The sequence below is a fragment of the Haemorhous mexicanus genome, chromosome 22 (genome assembly GCF_027477595.1).
Source record: "Haemorhous mexicanus isolate bHaeMex1 chromosome 22, bHaeMex1.pri, whole genome shotgun sequence".
NCBI lineage: Eukaryota > Metazoa > Chordata > Aves > Passeriformes > Fringillidae > Haemorhous > Haemorhous mexicanus.
In genome coordinates this window covers 9,184,588-9,205,213 of record NC_082362.1, presented here as the reverse complement: position 1 = coordinate 9,205,213, position 20,626 = coordinate 9,184,588, and the positions used below count along the sequence as shown (strand labels likewise).

The window sequence follows — 20,626 nt, the reverse complement described above, 5'->3', positions numbered from 1 at the left end:
TTTCCCCTTTAAACTCACACTGGAACTGCCCTCCCTTGCAGCAGTGAATACAGAGGGCCAGAGCTGGATTCCCAGGCTTGGAGTGAGAGCAGCTGAGAACAGGTTTGGGTGCTCAGCCACACATCTGCAGGTGCTGTGATGCAGCACCTCTCATGCTCTTACAGCAACCAACCCATTCTCCCTCTTGCAGTATAAACAGAACTTGATAAGAAACCAAATCTGCTTTAAGCAGAGGACTGACCACTGTAAAACACAGGATATTCAAAGGCAGGCAGGCTTGCCTCAGTGAACAAGACAATGCTGTTATCACACCACTGTATCACCCTAAACACACAGCCCATTAGGTGAGTGCTGAACAGAAGCTCTGTTGATTTCATTTCCAAACCCACACTAGAAAAGCATTTTTATACCTAACAGCCTGTGCTGTGATGCTCTGCCTGTTGTAAACTAAATGCAGTTAAGGCTCAGAACTACTAATGACAAATAAGGCTTTACTTTCTGTAATTTTCTTGATACCAGACAAGTTCTCAGTCTGCTGAAGGAAAAGCTCATCACAGCAAAATAATATCATATTCTTTAATCCTTACAAAGAAACTGAAACAGAAATGACCCCCTTTCTTTCTTCTTAGGTTACTTCTTTCTAAAGAGGTAGCAAACACTAGACTGTTTAGTTTTCAATTTTCTTCTAGACAAGAAATTTCCACAAGTTTTAAATCAAATTTTTCATGTACCCTCACCAAAGTACAAAAGGAAATTTTACAATCAGGAAGGACAAGAGTTCTTTTTATTTGAAAATGAACAGCACACTCTGGTGGCCTTTGGGTTTCCAACTGCCAACTGAAGATCAGTGGCACAGAGCATTTCAAATCTTACTCAAAAATCTACAGAGCTCTCCAAAACTAATAAAAACTACCTCCCATCAAATGGCCTACAACACAGATTCACTTTTGTTAAGAAAATATTTAGCTCCCAGTATCTTACAGTAATCCTGTAGCTTTTGGTTTCCTCTGGGGTTACTACATCACAACTTGGCCTTTCACACTCAGCCTTTACTGCCTCACATTCCCTCTTCTACTGCTTTTGCCCCTACAAACATTTATATAAAATCTATTTTCAAACAGTAAGAAATGAAGAAAATGCCTAACAAAGCTGCAGAAACAAGTGCAATCTGTATCTTAACTTCTGATGTGACACTTCTGCTACAGAAAGTGGAAATCAAAACCAAAACACTGAGGAACCTTTGCATTAGCTGCAATGGTGGCTCAAACTTCATTAAGCTGCATTTCATGCATAACTCCTTCACATAAAATATTGTTTTAAGTTGTTCTTGAACTAACACTCCTGGTGTAAAAGATATGACTGAATTACTCACTGTTTGGGGAGAAAAAGTAGCAGTTTTCATGCTTTTTTCAGAGTGAACAATCAGCTCTCCATTTTTCCTCTGATGATAAACTTCCAGAGCATCAACAAACTGCACTCCTTTTGCAAAGCAGTGACGTTTTCTGACCTGCTGGGGAAAGGAACAGTGGGAAAATGCACGGGGCAGAGGGATGTGCTCACACTGGCTGTCCTGGTCTTGTTTCAGCTGAGTCTGGTTTAGTAACTGGGCATCAACAGTTTAACAAAGTCTAAGCCACACAAAAGTCATTAAGGAAAGCTATAAAGTTTTAATGATAAAAGAATCTGCAGTTCTTGCTGAGCTTTTCTGCTTTGCTTTCCCACTGTTATGAAACCTACAGAAATCATAACACTATCAACTGGGAATAAATGTATTTAGGGGATATTACTTGTTTAGGTGTGAAAGATTTTACAATGCAATTTATTGCAACAATGGACTCCTTTGTAACAAGTAACAATAAAAATGAACAAAACCCTGTCACAAAACTGTGACTGTGATGTGATTCACCTATTTCCCACACCCTCCTCTGTAACATTAACTGGATTTGAGAGTTTGGTTGAGCTACACCCAGATTATTTCACTGCTCACCTGCTGCTCTGTTTCTAAAGGACGAATCCTCTTCCTGTCTACCTGGAAATCATCATTCTCACTGTCAAGAAGAGATAACTTCTTTTTGGCAGACAGCTTAGAAGCTAATGTTTCATTTTCCTTACATTCTGTAATTAACAAGATAAAATAGATGTCCATTACTAGGGAGGCATTAAATAAGGGCAACATTTTAAAATGTAACTACTACAGAAGAGTAACTGCTAGAACTACTATAAATGATATGGTGTAGGAAACAGTGGTAGCCGTTTCCAGACACATTAACCACCACAGAGATTTCATGCAGGGCAGAACCATGGCTGCTGCTATAATGGTAAAAAAAACCATCCCTGGCTTAAAAGCAGCAGAATTTTGCTGCCTACAGATGAAGTTACCTGTGTTTGGCAGTGGGCTTCCAGGTTTTCTGGAAGTTCCTGGGTCAGGATAATTGGCAGAACAAGGAGCACTGGCAGTCCCACTGGTGGCAGCCTCGCTGCTCTTGGGCTGGGAGTGACACTTGCAGTGACAGGGTGGGGGTGGCTCTGCCTTCCTGTCCTCCTTGTCACACGATGAGGTTGGCACTGATTTCTCTGGGGGACAAAGTCATTTGTCTGTCATTAAAACCACTCCAGACTCGACACAAGAGCCAGAGGTGCACACCAGTGAAGATGACAGTTCAAGCTGAACAAGCTGTGGTCACCCCCTGCAGAACTGCAGTGCACAGGAAGGAAAACACCTCCCTCCTCCCTTTCAATCCACACAACCCACGAGGATTTTCTCCAAGGTTCCACCAGCCACATTCCCACATTCTGGCATCTAAGCCCAGCTCAGCATTACTGCTTCATGCTGCCATTCAGGCAAGGTGTCCAGTAGTGGACTCAGACCTGAAACCAAATGTTTAAGGGCTGATGAAAACCAATTAATTCTTTTATATTTTGTAATGAAAGTTGTGCAGACACTAAGACACTCACCATACAGAGCCTGCTGCCATGATAAGGCAGAACAAAGTAATGCCAAGCTTTTGCCACTTCCTGTGGGGCTCTCCAGCAAACAGTGCTGCCTGGTATTCAAGCCTTTAACAATCTTCAAGGAGAATAAAAGAAAGAGAATTAACAGAAAACAAAGCAGATGTGTTTAGCTAATCTTAGCAATAATGGCCTAATGTGCAGCCTAAACTCTCCCTGGCACATCTTAAGGCTGTGCCCTCTTGTCCTGCCACTGGTGAAAACTTTTAAAAATGTTTAAATATAAATGCAAAAACTCATTTAGAAAAGTTCCCCAAAAAAATGAAAACTTCTTGAAATATTACTACACATAATTCTTCTGTTTAGACAATGGGGTTCACTAAATCATTCCCCACCCTATAAACCTAAATATTTGTAAACAACTGTAATTACAGCACACCTGGATAAACAACCACATCTTGTTTCTGGGCATATATGCTCCCAAATCCAAAATGCACCTCACCATTCCCTCATCATGGCCCAGACACTGCACAGCACAGAGAACACTGAGTGGTTACCACTGAACTTCTCAAGATACTGCAAGCTCTGAATTTAACGTGTGAGCTTTCTGAATGCTGGCAGAGATTTTGGAATTCCAAACAGTGGCAAACACAAGCTCTTAGTGTGGCAAACACCAAGATAAACTCTACTCACAGCGTTCATCATGGCGAGCTGGGAGGGGTAAGCCTTGCAGGGGAAGAGGATCTTCACCCCCCCAATTGTATATTCTGCCCCATCAGAAGGCATTGCCAGCCTTTCTCCTGTTTGCTTCAGGCTTAAAACTGCAATTAAAATACAGCATTAGTAACTCAATGCTAACAAACAACAAATAAATAAAAACACCATGAGCTGCACACAGCAGTTCAGATTCCATTAGTCAGACTGGAGACAGAACCCAAATCCATGCAGGAAAAGTATTTTAGAATATTAAGCAACTAAAACCAGCCAGGTTTTAACTCTACAGGTCCATCAGCTTGAACTGCAAGATGTCATAAACTACAAACATACAGCAGCTTGTACATTTTATAACAATGAAAAATAAAACTGGACAGTGGCTTTAAAAATGAGATGCTTAAAAACATCTTTCTTACACAAATAATGCAGTAATTAGTCAGGGGAAAAGGAGAATCCCTCAATTTACTATTCTGTGTTTATTACCTTGAATATCTCTGGATAATAAAAGACAGACAATTTCCCTGCTTTAAAAAGGTGAAATTATCGAACTAAAAATAATAAAGAGGCATAAATGGTTTGAAGAGACAGTATTTTTGAACAACACAGGGGGTTTTTTCCTCATATTTTTTCAACACTGATAAAGACAACAACTTTAAACTGGCAGATTCTCTAGAATAAATTAACTCATCTGACTTTTAATAATTAAACATATACATTAGAAAAAGCACCAATTCATGGAACGATTCAGCTTCACCATCGAGATTCTCAATAGGAAAACAAGTCTAGCCAAAGACGACGCCTGACATGAGTTTACATCCAACCCCTCCTTCCAGAGGGAAAGGCCATCTCACTCCAAGGCTTTTTCCCAACCCATTCTGGGAGAGGGACTCGCTTAAACGAGCATAACTCCGAACTCAGTTCGCCCTGAGGAGGAGGGAGGGCCCGAAACACCGCAGGGACCCTTCGTGGTATGACCAGAGCCACCAGGCGCTCCCCCAGAGACATCTCGACCCGGGCAGAGCCGCTTTGCCGCCCAAGCGCTCAGGAAGCGGTGGGGCCGCCCCAGCCCAGCCCACAGAGCAGCACCTGGGCCTTCGCTTCCTTTGTGTGCTCGACGAGGCGGAGGCGCCGGCAGCCGCTTCCCCCGCGCCCCTCACGGCCCCGCACCTGCGGCGCCTCAGCGCCTCCGTCCTTCCCGCCTCCGCCCCAGCCAATCAGCTGACAGGAAAGGGCCGCGCGCCGCCAATCAGCACAGCGCACACTGGGAGGCTCCCGCCTCCACCTCTGCTCGCCGAGAGCCAATCACAGGGCGCCTCGTTGGCTTCCGGGTTGTACGCGTTGCTAGGCAACCGCGCTTTTGTGAAATAATCACATACTTGTTATTGGCCTTTATTATTAGTATAGTGAATAATATATTTATTATTCTATTATTTAGTTTTTAATTTTTTATGTTTTATATTTTATAAGCATTGCATATTATTACTGGGTATCATTATAATTATCATATCACAAAATTATTACAATCATTATTATTACTGTTGCTGCTGTTGTTAATGTTATTATTGTTATTATTTTTATTATTAAATATTTCTTATTTTCTATTTACTATTATTATTACTATTATTATTCTCCTTGTTTTAAGCAGAGTGCATAGAAAACACCAAGGAAAAATTAAGTTTTTGGAAAGTCAGTGTCTTTTCACTAGTGCCACACACAGCTCCTGTTCTTGTCACGTGTCTGTGCCCCCAGGGGTTTCCCTCAGGTGAAATTTGGAATGAACCTGGGAAACTTAAAAGCAAAACAGAACAGCCCCTTTGAACTTCAGTCATACTGTTGTTTTTTGCCTTTTTTTTTATTTAAATACCACTACAGGATATAAAATTACACTTGGAACCGAGGAGAAAAAAAATACATACATTTAGATTATTTACATAATTTACATAAGGATGACAAAAATCCACTGGGTAGGCAGATGGTGATGGGGGTGTCACAGCAGGAATCCTGGAGCAAAACCCACGGGGCTTTCCCACATTTCCATGTGGGAATTCCAGCCTTGCACACAAAAGAACAACCAACCCCATGGTGGAGCAGAAAGGATTTGGCCCTGGAATTGCTTTGGCACAGCTGAAACCTGTCCCTCCTGTCCCTGTCCCTGTGCACAGCCACCCCCAGCACCCATTTCTCTTTTCCACCTCCCCATGACAGCTCAAGATCCCTCTGCAGTCATTTCCTCAGGTCTTTTTCATCTCTTTTTTTCAGCTAAAAACCACAAAACCATCTGAGCTGTATTCTTTAAAAATCCCATTTCTATGGCTCATCTTTACTATCAGCACTTTTTTTCTTTAAAATGAACTTTTAGACCAGTTTCAAACTCTCTGTGAAACCTGGTTGATCTTTCAATTAAGCTCCTGAATTCATCAACTGAAGCTCTGAGCAATGGTTTGACACAGAAATAAATTTTCTCATTTTCTGAGAACTCAGTGTGAAGGTGCAGGTTTTTGACAGCACTTTTTCAAGTATTCCTTGGAGCACTTTATTCCAGCTTGCTCTGCAAGGCCCTGCAGCAGCAGCAGCTCGTTTGCCTCGAGCAAACTTCAATCTCCAATTTTTCTCACCCATCATTTTGCTGTTTGCCCAACAAAAGAAATGTTTCAGTGTTCTAAAACCCTTCCAGGTGTGTTGCTGTGCCACTTCAGGAGCTGAGCAAGCCTGGAAATCGCTGTTTCCCTGGAAATTATTCCCTGATCCCTTCAGCCTCAGAAGTTCTCACAAAATCCTCTCGAAGGGATTTTCTCCTCAGCCGTGACTCAATCGATGAATGAAAAATGTGGACTTTGCTCCAGCTCCTCAGTCCACTTTCACAGCTTTTTCCAAATTTAGGCACCATAAAGAGAGGGAAAAGCTACAGGACAACTTGCCTGGAGTTTTTTTCCCTAAATCCCACTGACACTCATGTTGATGATTTCGATGATGGTGTTCTCCACACACTGGCACAGCTGAACATCAGGGTCCAGGCTTGCAGTGTCCCTGGAGCAGCTTTTGCTGGAGGAATCTTTACAGAGCCCTGAGAAATCGTGTGGCTTCTCCTTCAGCTGCTGGAGACCTGGAAAAAGCAGCAGGAAAAGCAAAATAAATATTGAGAATTGTTCTTTCCAGCCATAACACAAAGAGGAGATTGCAAGGCTGAGCTACTGTGAAATACAGAGAACTCTTAGAACTTTAGGCTTGTAAGCTAAAGTTTAGAATTAAACCCAAGATTTGATCTGAAACTTTAGAAACAGCTTCCAAACTTAAGTACTAGAAGCAAGAATGTGAATTTATAATTTACAGCAAAACCATGTTAAACTAAGTAAAAATAAGTTCAGAGTTTTAAAGTTTAAAATATAGAAAAAATAGAAGTAGTTACAAAAGTAAACAAGAAGTTTAAAACGCATTACTGCAAGTTTATGTATCATAACTAGCTAAAAAACCTTACACTATGAGTCCATAAGATGAAATATTTAAAGATTGAGTCAAAAACATAAATATCTTTATTAACAATACTTTATTAATCAGTAAGTCCTCAAAAACCCTTGTAGCTAAAGGTCTTTTGACCTTCTAAACCATACTACAACCATGAAAACCAAACTTACCCTCCTACCTGTATAAAAGATAAAAAAAATAAACCACACCATCAAAACCAATTCACAAATCCCATCTCAAATTCCTTCCAGAACTCCCCACAAGTAAATTATCACAACACCACAGCATTTAAGTAAATAATTAAGTAAATTAAGTAAGTAATTAAGTCAATTATGACAGCAGCACAACATTTCTGTCCCATCCCCCTGTGCCTGGCCCCTCTGGGGGGCTGTCCAAGTCCTTGACTTACGGGTGATGATGGGGTCGAAGTCTCGAGTCTGTGTGGCAACATCAGAGGCACAAACTTGTCCAATCTGGATCAGCAGGGACATGATGTCCTCATAGAGGGGAGGAAAGGCCTGGCAGAAGGACACCAGGCAGGGCAGGGTGGGCATGAAGAACGTGTAACGCTTGGACTGGGTCAGGACTGCCAAGGAGGAGGAAATGCAGAAGAAAAAGAAATTATCATAAAATCCAATCAAGAAGTGTTACTTTTATAATAGCAGTTAGAGAGAACTGCACTCAGCCTAGAGAAACCCTGCTGGCTCCCCCAGAGATGGATTTGGGGGTGGTACCTGTCAGCAGGGTCCCCATCACGTTGATGGCCAAGCGAGCCACACTGAGGGATTTGGGCAGGGCGTACTGGATGCACAGGTAGGAGAGCAGCTGGATGGCAAAGATCTGCCAGAAGAGAGAAAAACAATGAAATTACAGGATGCTTTACAACTTCTAGCCAAAGCTCTTCACCACACTTAACAGGAAGTAAATATTCCCTCTTTTACCATGAAGGAAATGGAAGCCAAAGAAGCCTTAACAATAGTTATTGTGATTATTTTTCTGCTGGTATGAAGAAAAATAACCCCCACATATTTAACATGAATCAAAGTGTTTCAAAATCTCCCTCAGACACTGTGCCCCAACATTAATGATGAGAAATAAACACACAATGTGCAACACAACCCTTGCAGAAGATATTTAGGTCTGATACATTCCAGTTTTAACCACACTTGATCAGGAGAAACTTAATACTAGAAAGGATTAAAAAAGAGCAGCTACAGAGCTGGTTTGATACAGAAATGAAATCTTTAGCCCAACAAATGCCAGTTGCTCTCAATGCCAGGCCTTTGCATTAATGTAAAAGTGCTCCAAATATTCCCTGACTATCCCAGGCAAGTCAGAACAGGATGGTTTTAGTGACTGTTTTATCCTCCCCCCAGCCAGTATTCCACCAGGGTGAGTCCCCCCAGTGATTCCAGTACCTGCTTTTCCAGTTCAGGCTGGGCAATGAGCTCAGGGATGAAATCCAGGCAGATGTGCATGGATGGGATCCCAGCCACTGTCAGTGCCAGAAGCTCACATGGATAACCCTGGGGATCAAGAGAAGAGGTGTGTCAATGTGTCACAGGTGTGTTCCAGAAATTCTGCTTCAACTAAGATTTTAAATCACACCTGTGTAATGCTTTGTTTCAAAGTGAATATAATTATAACTCCCTTTTGTCCAGAGTTTGCAGCAGGCCTGTCATGCCAAGGCAACAAGAGGCAGACTGGGAACAAACCCAGGGTCTGGATCAATTCTTTATCAGCAATATTCAATGATTTACTTGCATGGAAGCTCCCCCTCCAGTCCCCAGAGGAAAGCAGACTGCAGTGACCTTTTCCTTCTGTGTCTTTCCTGTGCTCCAAATTTCATCAGCCCCAACCTGCTCATTTCACAACTGCCCCATAATTACTTTTTTATCACTTAATCAGTTCCAGGTCAAGGCAAATTAACTCCTTGTAAAGAGTCTGCCATCTGGCAAGGAGCAATTTAATATGCATTAAAAACACATCTGTATTTTAGAAATTACTGATCTTCCCCCTCTGCTGTTTTTTTGGGTTTTTTTTTAAGGTACTCAGCTGCTTTTGCAGGGTCAACCTTTCTCCTTCCACTCTAAAGAGATAAACTGTGCCCAAACAAAAAGGAAAGATAAGGAGATGTTTACATTTGAAGCCAAAATAGTTTTGAATAATGGGAATATTAATTTTAAAACAAAGCCAGAAAAAAAGTAACCCACAAAAGATGTGGAACAAGTAATTCCAAGGTGATTAGGGCAGTTTTCCTTGGCCTAGATGGACAAACTGAAAGGGACAGAGGCACAAGGGAGGGGAGCAGGCAGAGTTTGGGTGCTGCCTTCTCACCAAACCAAGCACTGGAACAGGGAGGAAGTGTGAGCTCTGCAGATGGGGGCAGACAGAAGGACAGAAGAGGATTGTTCTCATCTCTGAGGAAGATCCAGCAGCCCCTGAGCTCTCCCTTGGCTCCTCCCCACCCTGGCTCCCAGAGGAGGGCTGGGGCAGTGCAGGGCACACCTGGAAATGCACCAGTTTGACGATGTTGGGGTCAGCAATGTACATCTGGTGCAGCAGGCAGCAGATGAGGCACTGCACCTCCCGCAGGTTGCACAGCAAGCTCTGCTCCTCCTCCTCTTCCTCAGCCTCAGGGCCCTGTGGGCTCGGGGGGCTCTGCACATCCCTCAGCAAACCCTGGGCACTGCTGCTCTGGCCCTTCTCCTCTTCTGTAGGCAAGCAGATCTCCAGAAGGATCTGCACAGCAGCACTGTCCTGGGGAGAAAAGCCACAGAAGATGCTTCAAAAAGTGAAATAAAAACAAATCAAAATACAAAATAAGGATAATTTAAGAAATGGAAGATTGTCATGTACTTGGGATTTCTACCTATGGATTTTTTTAAGTACAGAATGAAAATGACCCAGCTCAAGAGTCACAAATCCTGTAGAACATTTTAAAAACTTCAACATGTTATCTCAGTCAAGATGCAAAGAAAAAAAGGCTAAACCTAACAAAATATCATAATTACAGATGAAAAGAGTAAATTCAGTGGAATCTCATGTTGCTTCAAAATAAATATCCACGGGTCCCTTAAAACATCCAGGGCAGACAAAAACATGCACAGAGCCATGGAATTCACAGTACTCATCACCCTGCTCCTTTAAATATAAAACTTCCTACTAACTCAAAAATCATATTATAATGGAACTCCCTATGTGACATTTTTCCAGGGATGAGGAGACGTCTGTGGAACAGGATTACTCCAGAATTTCCACTTATTGCTGTTTTACTGCTCCAAATCCAACCACAGACACAGACACAGCCTCTGGATCACACAAGCATCAAGGCAAAAGGGTTGGTGAGCAGAACTCGCCTGTTCTGACAGAACAACCACTACCAAGGCAGTAAATCAGCACAATGCTTCAGACTAGAAAAAGAAAATATTTCACCATCTGAATACAGAGGCTGTTTTCTTTTCCATGGTAACAGAAGTTGGTAAAAAAAATTAATAATTTAAAAGGCCTCATTTTTTAATTTCCTGTTTCTGCATTTCTCTTTCATCGCTGTTTTTCCTCACATCACGGAATTATCCATCTCTTCCCTCTTACCTGAGCAGCAAGCAAAGCATTTTTTAACTCTTCCCTTGTAACTTCTGGGGCCTCTGGACCCATTGCATTGTTTTGGGATGGCCTAATGTCCTGCTCTGCTGTTTCCTTCAGGTGAGCATTAAGGTAAGCTTTGGAAGCAAGAAGATATCCATTCAACATGTGCAAAATGATATCCATCAGAGGAGGGCTCCTGAGATGGGAACACAGCAAAACAAAGACTTTTCAGTACCATGAACAAACTAAAAGCACTCCCACGGGCTTGTAGCTCCTCCTCTGGCATCACTGACATCTGGGGGAACAATTTCCAAGTGCTGCAAAGACTCCCTTGGGCAATGAAGCAAATCTGCCTCTGTCACATCCACCAGCAGCACCCACTGGCAGAAACTGTTGCCCAAAAGGAAGGAATAACCCACAGGCACAAGAGCTGGAAGGATGTTACAGCTAAACCTCAGCCACCACCACGTGGCCATTTCCAACACTCTGCAAAGCCTGTTCACCACAAATTCACACACCCAAATCCAAATATGGATGAGCCATGTGCAAATCCCAAAGTTCTGAAAACACAGCTGGAAAGGATGAAATGCTGGAACAGCAGACCCAGCTCCACAGTCCTCAGGCCAAGCTTAAAACAACACAGATGATTAGTTTGTCATTAGTTTAAAAGATGTTTTGAAGTGCTGAAAGCTTTCAGAAGTCTCCTGTTGGACACCTTTGAGTTAAGCAGTCCCTGTGCAGCAGCACAGACTCACCTGTGCACTCTCTGGTCACACCTGAGCACAATCAGGGGGTCAATCATCAGATCATTCTGGGTGTACTTCTGCTGCCTCACGAGTTTTGCTGAAGGTTGCAGGGCATTAACAGTCATCACCCACAACCTAAAATGAGAATATCTTTAGATTTTTTCTTTTAAATAGGAAATGTGCATGAGAAAAGAGGTTCCCTAAACATCTGGTCACTCAGCCATGCTTTTCTAGGTCTATCAAGTAGCAAAAACTCCATTTGCAGCCCTTGAAGTTAAGCAAGGTGCAGTTAACTTACACTCCCTGGACTTAGAGCAGTTTTCACTGCAGTAGAGTATCCACTTCATAAAAAAAGGCATTTTCTTACCAAAGTGAGTTCCTGTTCCATTAGGAATTCAGCACAAACAATGGACACTATAAAACCATACTCCTGTATTTTAAACTGAAGACTTCCTTTCCCCCTGAGAACAAGAGCCACCTTCCTTTTAAATGCAAAGGTCCAAAATATCAACAAACTAAAAAAGAAATGCAGCTTCAATGCATTCTATTCAGTCACAGCCTCCAACCTCCCAGCTAAAGGCATTGTGCTATTATTTTTAAAGGAAAAAGTTTTAGTCCCACTATGTGCACCAAGAAACCAAAGAGTATTTGAGCATTGATACCTTCTGGGCATGACAGTGTTCAGAACCATCCAGAGTTTATTGACAGCCTGCAGAATCCCCCGTGGGACTCCAGCTTCCAGCAAAAGATTCATGTTTGAGGTCAACACCTCTGCATAGGGGATCAATTCTCCAGCTGAGAGAAGGGTCAAATGTTCCAGGATCTGCATCAGCTGGGTGTGATTTCCAGGCAGCATGGAAAAGGCTGGAAAACACAAACAGGAGCTGGGTAAAACCGGACTTCTGCCATTTGAAGCACTGAAGCATTTTGGTTATACAAACGCAGTTTAATCACACACTTCCAAATCAACTACATTCCAATCCATTTGGAAAGAATTTACTTGGAATGAAGCTCCTTACCTTCTTGGAGCTGTCTGGGAGAGTGGTTCTTGGCCATGTTGGTGAGGAGCATCCTCCTGAGCAGGGCGTCGGTGCCGGTGATCTGCTCCTCGCAGATCCAGTCGTCCACGATGCACAGGTGGGGGTAGTTGGTGGCCAGGAGCCTCAGCAGGGCAGAGTGCAACCCTTGGGGACATCAGGGACATTCACAGCTCAGATTTGAGCAGCTGAACACATCTGTGCCTTTCATTTCAACGCCTGCACTGAATGGCTGGCCAGCAGCTCAGTGAGGTGCATGTTCACAGCCTGATACTCCAACAGAAAGGAGAAGTTGCCCTTTGGAAAGTAACTCCTAAACTCAGCCTGGAATATTCAACTTTCTCATATAATTCCTACCCTAAAACCTGCCCTAGGGAGGTAAGATCTGCTCTAAAAGGAACTGCTTCCCTCACACTTTCACTGTGACTTTTCAAACATCTCTGCAACCTCCGTAGCTACTCCTGACAGATTTTAAAAGCAAGAAAAAGGAAAACGAGCTATGAAAAAAGCAACAGCCACTGAGCTGAGAACACTCAGCCTTCCTTCTCATGCACTTCAGACTTTCAGACATGTTTTTACCTCCCAGCTCCTGCTGCAGCCCCTGGGCCTGCCGGATGAGGTATTTGATTGGAATCTGATCCATCAATGCTGAGGAGTAGGACTTGGGTTTTCTCTGCATTGCAGCTACAAGGGAACAGGACAAGAAACCACATGTAGCAGTTACAGCTAAAAACAAGTATTTTCCCCAACTGGGTCAATAAGGAAAATGTAAAGCACTTGTCTCTATATCACCCAGGTAAAATCAAGAAAATATCAAATAACTGCAATCGATTTTATGGTATTTAAGACTTCCTTGATTAACATGAAGAAAAAAGACTGAAGAATACTGGAAGTTTTGCACCTTAAAAAGGGCTGGTAAAAACACACACCAGGTATAAAGACTGAATTTTCACTGAAGTTCAATTTCACCAATAAAATACACAACAGTCTTTTAGAAGTGATTTAAAGTCTCCATTTCAAGGGTAAAAATGGGATCATTAAGTATTACCAACTATAAAACTGCCCACTCAAAGAAAAGTGTGTGCAAGTTTGATGACACGTGAGTAAATGAAGATCTCAAATAATTAAGAAGTCTTTGTTAATTGTTATTCTGCTCCTTAGATGCTCATAAACATTTCTAGTAACTCAGCTTGGACCACTTTTAATGTGTAAAACAAATTACTCCACTAGAGAGTTCCAGCAGGAACTTTACGTCCTCAATCTCTACAGCAATTTCCTGTGTTTATTTACTGCAAACACCTGAACTTTTTATGCTGTGCTCGAATCTGACAGCAGCATGAATTTTTCCCTTCTTTGCCCCTAATGTTCAGGCAATGTTTCCCCCTGATGCTCTCACATTTACCTAGAATCTTTGTGTTGGCCAGCAGTGCCTCCTCATAGGACAGGACGTAGTAGAGGACGAGCAGCTGTGTGGTGATGCTGAAGCGCTGGGTGGAACGAGTATTTTCTCCCTGCACATAAACCATACACAAAGGTCAGGTTGCATTCCTGATTCTTGGAAAGAAAAATTTGGATTTACCCACAAATATGATGACTATCTGAGCAACAAGATTCACTTCAAGACACATGACTGTTACGGTAGCAGGAGGGAGTTTACAGGCAGTGAAAGCAAAAAGTGAAGCAACTTAACAGAAATTCAAAATCCTGAACCACGTCCCCATAAAGTACAAGAAAGATCCAAACAAGATGATTACCCCAGAGAGTCCTTGGAAAACATTCAGGATCTCCTGCTCTGTGACAGGCTGGTTGGTGGCCTCTGGGTTGGATTTAGATGCAGGAGTGAGGATGGAGTTGATGTAGACATCAATGAGGGGCAGCAGCTGAGGGTGCAGGGGGGTGGTGGTTTCACAGAGCTGCCGGTAGATCCAGTCCTGCGAGAGAACAGCCCGTGACACCAGCAGAGCCTTTGACTTTGGAAAATGCAACACCAGTTCTGCATTGGTCACAAACCCTGCATCCTGGACCTGACTCACAAACAGAACTTGTCCTCGTTGGAAAATCATGCTGACTGCGATTAAGCACAGATGGTGGAGAGACACTTATTGCTTTGAACTTCATTAAGCAGTGGTCTCTGGATTGCAGAGCTAAAAGTGGGATTATTCTTAAATTACATGGTAGGAAAGCACAAGACTCATCAAGAATCCTGCTCCTCTAAGTCAACCAGCCTGCACAACCTCACCAGCATTCAGAATGAACAGAAACAAAACAAAGGGGGTACCTTGATGGACACTTTGTGCTTGGTGAAGGAACGGCTCTTTAAGAGCTGGTAAATGCAGTGAATAGGTAAAAAGCCAGTGATGTTGGCACTGAGGTTTCCTGTCACAGGCACACGGACAGCATGGGCTGTAACCACCTGCAGGGAAGACACAGTGAACAGAAAAACCACTCAGAACAAGGTGTCCAAGTCACCCAGCCCTGACTGGCATCTCCTTATTTTTGGGGAATATCCCAAAGGGAAAGGAAAGGGCAATGGGGGGAAAAAAATCCCCAGGTTGAAAATACCTGTTCAGTGAAAATCTCCTGTGTGAAGATGGTCTTCATTCTGCTCAGTGAGCTGGGCTTAATAACAATCTGAAATTCAGAGGAAGTACTTAGAACTGCAAGTTCTATCTTTCTTATAACTAAGGACTGCAAGTTTATTTTATACACTATTAACTTTTAGCCTTTTAAAACTTGGTTTTCCTGGTATCCCAGTTAATTCCCATCTGTATCAAAGGTCAAACAGAAATATTTTCCAATGTCACAAGTTAATCACCCAATGTCTTCCTTGTCCTAAAATCTCCCTCCCCAGCTTTTACATTTGGTGAGACAGTGTTTCACAATAGTGAATTGTTGGCAAATCTTTGGTAATTTACCGAAATTAATTTTTACATGTATAGATATTTATTTTAACTATTTAAAATAAAAACTTTGCAGCTCAATTTGGAAAATACTTCAGTTAGTCTTCTAAAAAGTTCATTTCTCAGAAATAATGATTTCAACATGGCATCACTTTTTGAAGATTCTTTTATCACCACACTCCTCTGCATCAAGAGCTATGCACATTTGAATGTTCTTCCAGGTTAATCATTACTCCTTTTTCAGGCTATATTTACTTTAGGTATATTAGCAAAACCAAAGTTCTTTATATCAAAAGTAAAGTAAATACCAAAGTACCAAAACCCAGTAAAAAATCTGATTTTAACAGACAAATGTACAGATTAGAAATAGTTTAGGATTTACCTTCATTCCCAAGGTGGAGCAGACCAAATCAATGATGGCACTCAGCTGGTTGCTGTGGAAATACATGGCTACCAAGAGGAGCATCTCTCCAAAGGAAGCAGACACACCAGAAATGCTGATGATAACAAAGAGGAAGAAATACAGGACATAAGTAAACAGGACATAAAGAGATGTGAGATTACTGGAATCACTAAAAGAAATCCAGCCTGCTCTCACCTTTCAAAGTAGGCTTCTTCCTTTATCATCCAACTGAGCCACATCACCATCAGTTGCTCTTGTTCTGGGGTGCTGCACAAAGAAAATCCATAACAGACCCTTTTCCCAGTGCTAGTTTTACCACCACTTAAAGAAAGCCACTATTTGAGGAACCTTACACCAGGAGACTTTTTGTCACTTTCACTTTAGCATCCAGCTGCTGATAAGTGATATTTGGCACGAAGGTCAGTCCAACTGTCAGGCAACTTCCTTTCTGGAACGCACCCAACAGAAAGCTACACCCTGAATTATCTGCACTGCATCTCTCTAAGGAACTTAGCCATGAACCTGTTCCAGGGAAAAGTGAAAAAGTCAGGCCTACTTCAGCCTTCAAAAAAGCACTCACACTAAGCTCATGCTAATGCTCACCTCTCAAAAGACTTGGTATAAAATAAGAGTGAAATCTCCATTCACTAACCACAGGGTGAGACAAATCCCTTCCATCAATGTATGGAGGTTTTATAAAGCATTAAGGGGAAAAAAAAGTGCAGCTCTGGGAAGAGCATTGCCTTAATGGTGCTAAACCAGTCAGATCTTCCAAAGCTCCTCCTGTACTGAGAGTACCTGACCAGAGTGGAGAAGGCCAGGAGCATGCAGAAGGACAGGGACACGAAGCGGACACCGGCCGGGGTGGCGGGAGGGCGGCTTGTCATCAGCTGCAGGAGCTGTTCAGCTTCCTCATCCGTGGGCCTGAGCAGGACACAGAACAAAACAAAACTGGGATTGAACAGGGAAGAGATTTCCAGTCTCTCACAATGGCTAAATATCCAATTTTCACTGCTATTCAATCTGTCAAGTTGGTAATTTGCTCGGAACTTAACAGAGATAAAAGTCTCTGGTAAGAGACAAGAGTGAGAAAAGCTCCCCAGGATATAATCTTGCCTTAAGTAGTACAAACTACTTAAATTTAAACTAACAATGCATAAAGATGCTACATTAAAAAGTTTCAAAAAGTCCTTTCTAAAAAGTGAAAGCAAAGGAACAGAAATTCAAAATCCATACAATGTATGTTGCTAGAAGACAAAATAGCTGATAACTCTACACACTGCTCCAGCCATGTGGGTTTAGAGTTCTCTTAACAAGCCTGCAGAAGTGATCTTGCAGCAACAGAGGAATGAAACTGGTGAGTGCTGCACAAGTTTTGAGGACACAGCGGCATTACGACAGAAAGCCCAAAGCCCTCCCAGCCACGAACAAAACCCCAGAGCTTGCCAAGGCTCCTTACTTGAGGCCAGCAATGCCCATGAGGGCACAGTAGAGGCGCAGCAGGGCGCTGGCCTTCACCACGTGCTCCTCCTTGAGCCCTGAGTACACGGACACGTTGGGCTCCGTGTCAGCGTCCGCCTCCTCCACGATGTGCGTGCTGCGCACCGTGGGCAGGATCCCCATGAGCTCCAGCAGCAGCTGCCTCCTCATCTGCCACAGCACAGAGCTGATGTTATCTCTTTTTCTCTGTGTGAGAGGTTAAGAGATGAGAACAGTGTCAAATTCAGCCCAACAAACAATGTATTGTATAAAAGTTTTCATAATCAAAGGAAGAGGGTTATTTTTTTTAAATACAGTTTTCGGGTTCAAGCTTTAACTGTCACCGGAGCGTCTTCCCACTCTGACCACCGAGAATGAACATTTTTACCAGGCAAATAGTACAAACATACAACTCCCTGGTTTCCATGCCTAAAAACTTCTCAGGGGAACAACCAAATAGCTGCTCTCTTCAGGGACATTATTTATAGAGCCCCATAAGAGGAGGTTGCCTTGTAAAGGTTCCTCCAAGACATGCAACAGGATTTATGTGCATTCAGACAAAGCTGCAGCACACAGCCAGAGGAGTTACATCAAGCTACAAGAATATTTCTTTAAAAGCAGAATACTCTAAGATTTTCTTACCTGTTGTCCATTTCGGATGAAAGTTCCAAACCACGTCCGAACCTTTGCGTTTGTTCCGAGCAGCAAACCACTCACAAAACACACCAGGTCACTCACTCCATCATCTGAGGATTCGTTCTTGGTGTGATCCAAGGTCAAAGCCACACCAAGACCTGGCAGGTGACACTCCTCCACCTGGATAAAACACTCAGGCTCAGTCGTCTTTGCTGAGTTTGAAGCTTCAGGAAGGTTCTTATGATTCTCATGAGAGACTCACCACCATGCCCCGGACCCTGAGGGCTTGGGAAGGGTTCATCTTGCACAGGTGCCGCAGAGCCTCCGTCCTGCGCCGGCCGCCGACGCTCTCCTCGTCCTGCCGCTCGCCGTTCTTAATCAAACCCCTGCACACTAAAGAACCAAGAGCACCTCTGAGGAAATCTGCCCTTCCCAATTCAAATTATCACTTGTCTCAGTGGCACCTAAATCCCTGTTAGCAGGGCTAGAGGAGGTTCTTAGCCCCTGCCCACTCAACCTTTGTAACAGTGACCTACAGATGAGAAGCTGTGACACACACAGTGAGCCTGGCCTTCCAAAAATGGGGCTCAACATGCCCAGGTGGCAGCACGCAGCAGTTCAAACCTGCACAACTCATGGTTTAGCTCACAATTAACCACACTGGTAGAAATCATTCCGAAAGCTGGAGAAGAAGCTGTAACTCACCCTCGTTGAAGCTGTCAGGAACATTGGCCACCAGCAGGCAAAGGAACCAGGCTCCATTCTTAACGTGCAGCAGAGCTTCAGCCACATCCACTATCGGCAACAGTGATGGCAGCTCTGCAAGGAAAGAGGGTGCTGAAAGTCACAATGTTTCACTGGGAAACAAAAACCCTGTTTCCAAGAGCTGCACACCTTAGATTGACCTTACATCTGCCACAACAGCTCCCAAAGCTGCTTTGTTACATTTGTGAGAGGTCTGAAAACACCATAAATACAGAAAACACACCTGCTTGCAAAATGCAGAGAACATCTGCTGCTTCCTCCAGGTAAACAGGACTCTCAAAGAGCTCAGAAGATTTGAGGAAAAACTCACCATTTGATTCTGACACCTGCAAGACAACATTTATCATCAGTGAACAGGTTTTCTGGAGCAATTTGTCCAAATCTGTTTTAAATTCAGCAAGTTTAATAGATTAAAAACTGCCAAAAACATAAAGCTATCAACACAAGCAGGAAAAGTTTGTAGAATAAGAAATATTTACTACTGGAAATACTTCAACACAGATGGTACCATTGCTTCTTTTCAGAAGAAAGAAAAATAGCCCACTGACATTCTAAGTTTACACAAGGAAAACAAAATGTTTGGTGAGGAAGGAAGTGGGGGAAGAGAAATATGATGGCTAATACCACACTGCAGTAGGAGCAAAGAATGGGATGGAGAAAAGTCATCACTTCATTTCCAAATTATTTCTGCACTGACAGATCACCAAATCACTTGTTTGAGTACAGCATATTATAGAGTCTCTATAAGCACAAGCCACTGTTCAATCAGACTGAGACTTTGAATCTTGATAAAGCAGATAAGGACTGGAGAAGAGCAGCACCAGAAACACAACCAGCGCAGAGGGCAACTAAAAGTCACAAATATCCACCTATGGGGAAGTTCACCTTGTTCATAATGGCCAGCAACTCGCTGAGCACCAGCCGGAGCCGCCGAGGAGAATCACTGTGCTCAAATTCCAGCGTCAGCCCGTGCTGCAGCTGTGACACCAAGATGCTTTCTCCACTGCCACCTCCCAGCTTGTGCCTGGCACACAATTCAAAACAAGTGTTAAACGGTTCTGCAAAGACAGAAATGCTCCCGCTTAAAGGAAGGCAGCAGCTCCCTAGGGATCTCTTCTATCCTTTAAAGACTGTTGTAATTGCAGCACGAGAAAACTAATTCAGTGCATTATCAAAATTTCAAGTGCTTGTATTCCCCAGCAGCACGAAGAGTCAGGGAAGCGCACCCACCTGAGCTGTCCCTTCATCCCACACAGGCATCCCAGCCCTTCCCTGCCGGGGCAGCTGCCCCAGTGCACCCTACACCCTCCGCTGAGCACGGAGGGGAACAGACCCCAGCACACAAACCAAACCCCAGGGCTTTCTTAGGAGAGTATGGAGGGACAGGAATGGCCGGGTCCGTCCGGCGCTTCAACAGCTGGAAAAGCCACAGAGCGGTTCCGCCACAGATCCCCGCTCTCAGCGTTACCGGAGCTGCTGCTCCTTGCTGGCGTCCTGCTCCAGCGCGTGGAAGTCCACGGACAGCAGCGCCACGATGGAATTGACCGCCTCGACCCCCGAGAGCAGCCGCAGGATCAGCTTCTTGTCCTGCGCCCAGCTCTGGCTCTGGTCGGCGGGCGCGCACAGCGCCATGCGCACGAGGCAGGGCAGCAGCAGCCGCAGCTCGGGGTCGCTCAGGGCGGCTAGGCGCACCACATCCACCTTCTGCATCGCCTCGAAGGCGTAGGGGCTGACGAACTGCAGCGCCGAGCACTCGGACATGGCGGCGGCAGCGGCTCCCTCACGGCCCCCGCGCCCACCGGCCGCCGCCGCCACTACCGGGGGAAGCGGGAAGTGACGTCACGGCGGGAGGGCCGAGGGGCGGGAACGGCTGAGGGGCGGAAAGGGAGAGGCGGGAAAGGCTGAGGGGCACCGCCCTCCCCGCCCCCTCAAAAAACCCACATCACA

The 20,626-nt window shown here is 43.9% G+C and overlaps 2 protein-coding genes across 6 annotated transcripts in view; both read right to left on the bottom strand.

Moving 5' to 3' along the window:
- Window positions 1–4,929, bottom strand: part of BRIP1 (BRCA1 interacting helicase 1) — a 47,637-nt gene extending 42,708 nt beyond the window's left edge. For 3 of the 5 annotated variants that reach the window (XM_059865792.1, XM_059865795.1, XM_059865796.1), the window contains exons 1-6: window positions 4,750–4,873; window positions 3,643–3,770; window positions 2,956–3,067; window positions 2,380–2,574; window positions 1,988–2,115; window positions 1,373–1,510 (exon numbers count right to left, since the gene is read on the bottom strand). In XM_059865792.1, the coding sequence (XP_059721775.1) occupies window positions 1,373–1,510; window positions 1,988–2,115; window positions 2,380–2,574; window positions 2,956–3,067; window positions 3,643–3,735 (666 nt within the window). In that variant the 5' untranslated portion in view covers window positions 3,736–3,770; window positions 4,750–4,873. Of the gene's footprint in view, window positions 1–1,372; window positions 1,511–1,987; window positions 2,116–2,379; window positions 2,575–2,955; window positions 3,068–3,642; window positions 3,771–4,749 lie in introns of all 5 variants that reach the window. The other 2 variants (XM_059865793.1, XM_059865794.1) reach the window with 2 other exon arrangements.
- A 554-nt stretch (window positions 4,930–5,483) lies between these two features.
- Window positions 5,484–20,520, bottom strand: INTS2 (integrator complex subunit 2). Its single transcript, XM_059865776.1, has 24 exons — window positions 20,148–20,520; window positions 19,565–19,703; window positions 18,903–19,005; window positions 18,620–18,733; window positions 18,177–18,307; window positions 17,921–18,094; window positions 17,259–17,485; window positions 16,598–16,723; window positions 15,995–16,066; window positions 15,779–15,893; window positions 15,059–15,127; window positions 14,775–14,909; window positions 14,251–14,427; window positions 13,899–14,007; window positions 13,076–13,180; window positions 12,479–12,643; window positions 12,122–12,323; window positions 11,469–11,594; window positions 10,720–10,909; window positions 9,634–9,885; window positions 8,544–8,651; window positions 7,860–7,965; window positions 7,535–7,711; window positions 5,484–6,766 (listed from the first exon to the last, which is right to left on the bottom strand). The coding sequence occupies exons 1-24, from the start codon at window positions 20,438–20,440 to the stop codon at window positions 6,597–6,599; spliced, it is 3,585 nt and encodes a 1,194-aa protein (XP_059721759.1). The 5' UTR covers window positions 20,441–20,520; the 3' UTR covers window positions 5,484–6,596.
- Between the last annotated feature and the right edge of the window lie 106 nt (window positions 20,521–20,626).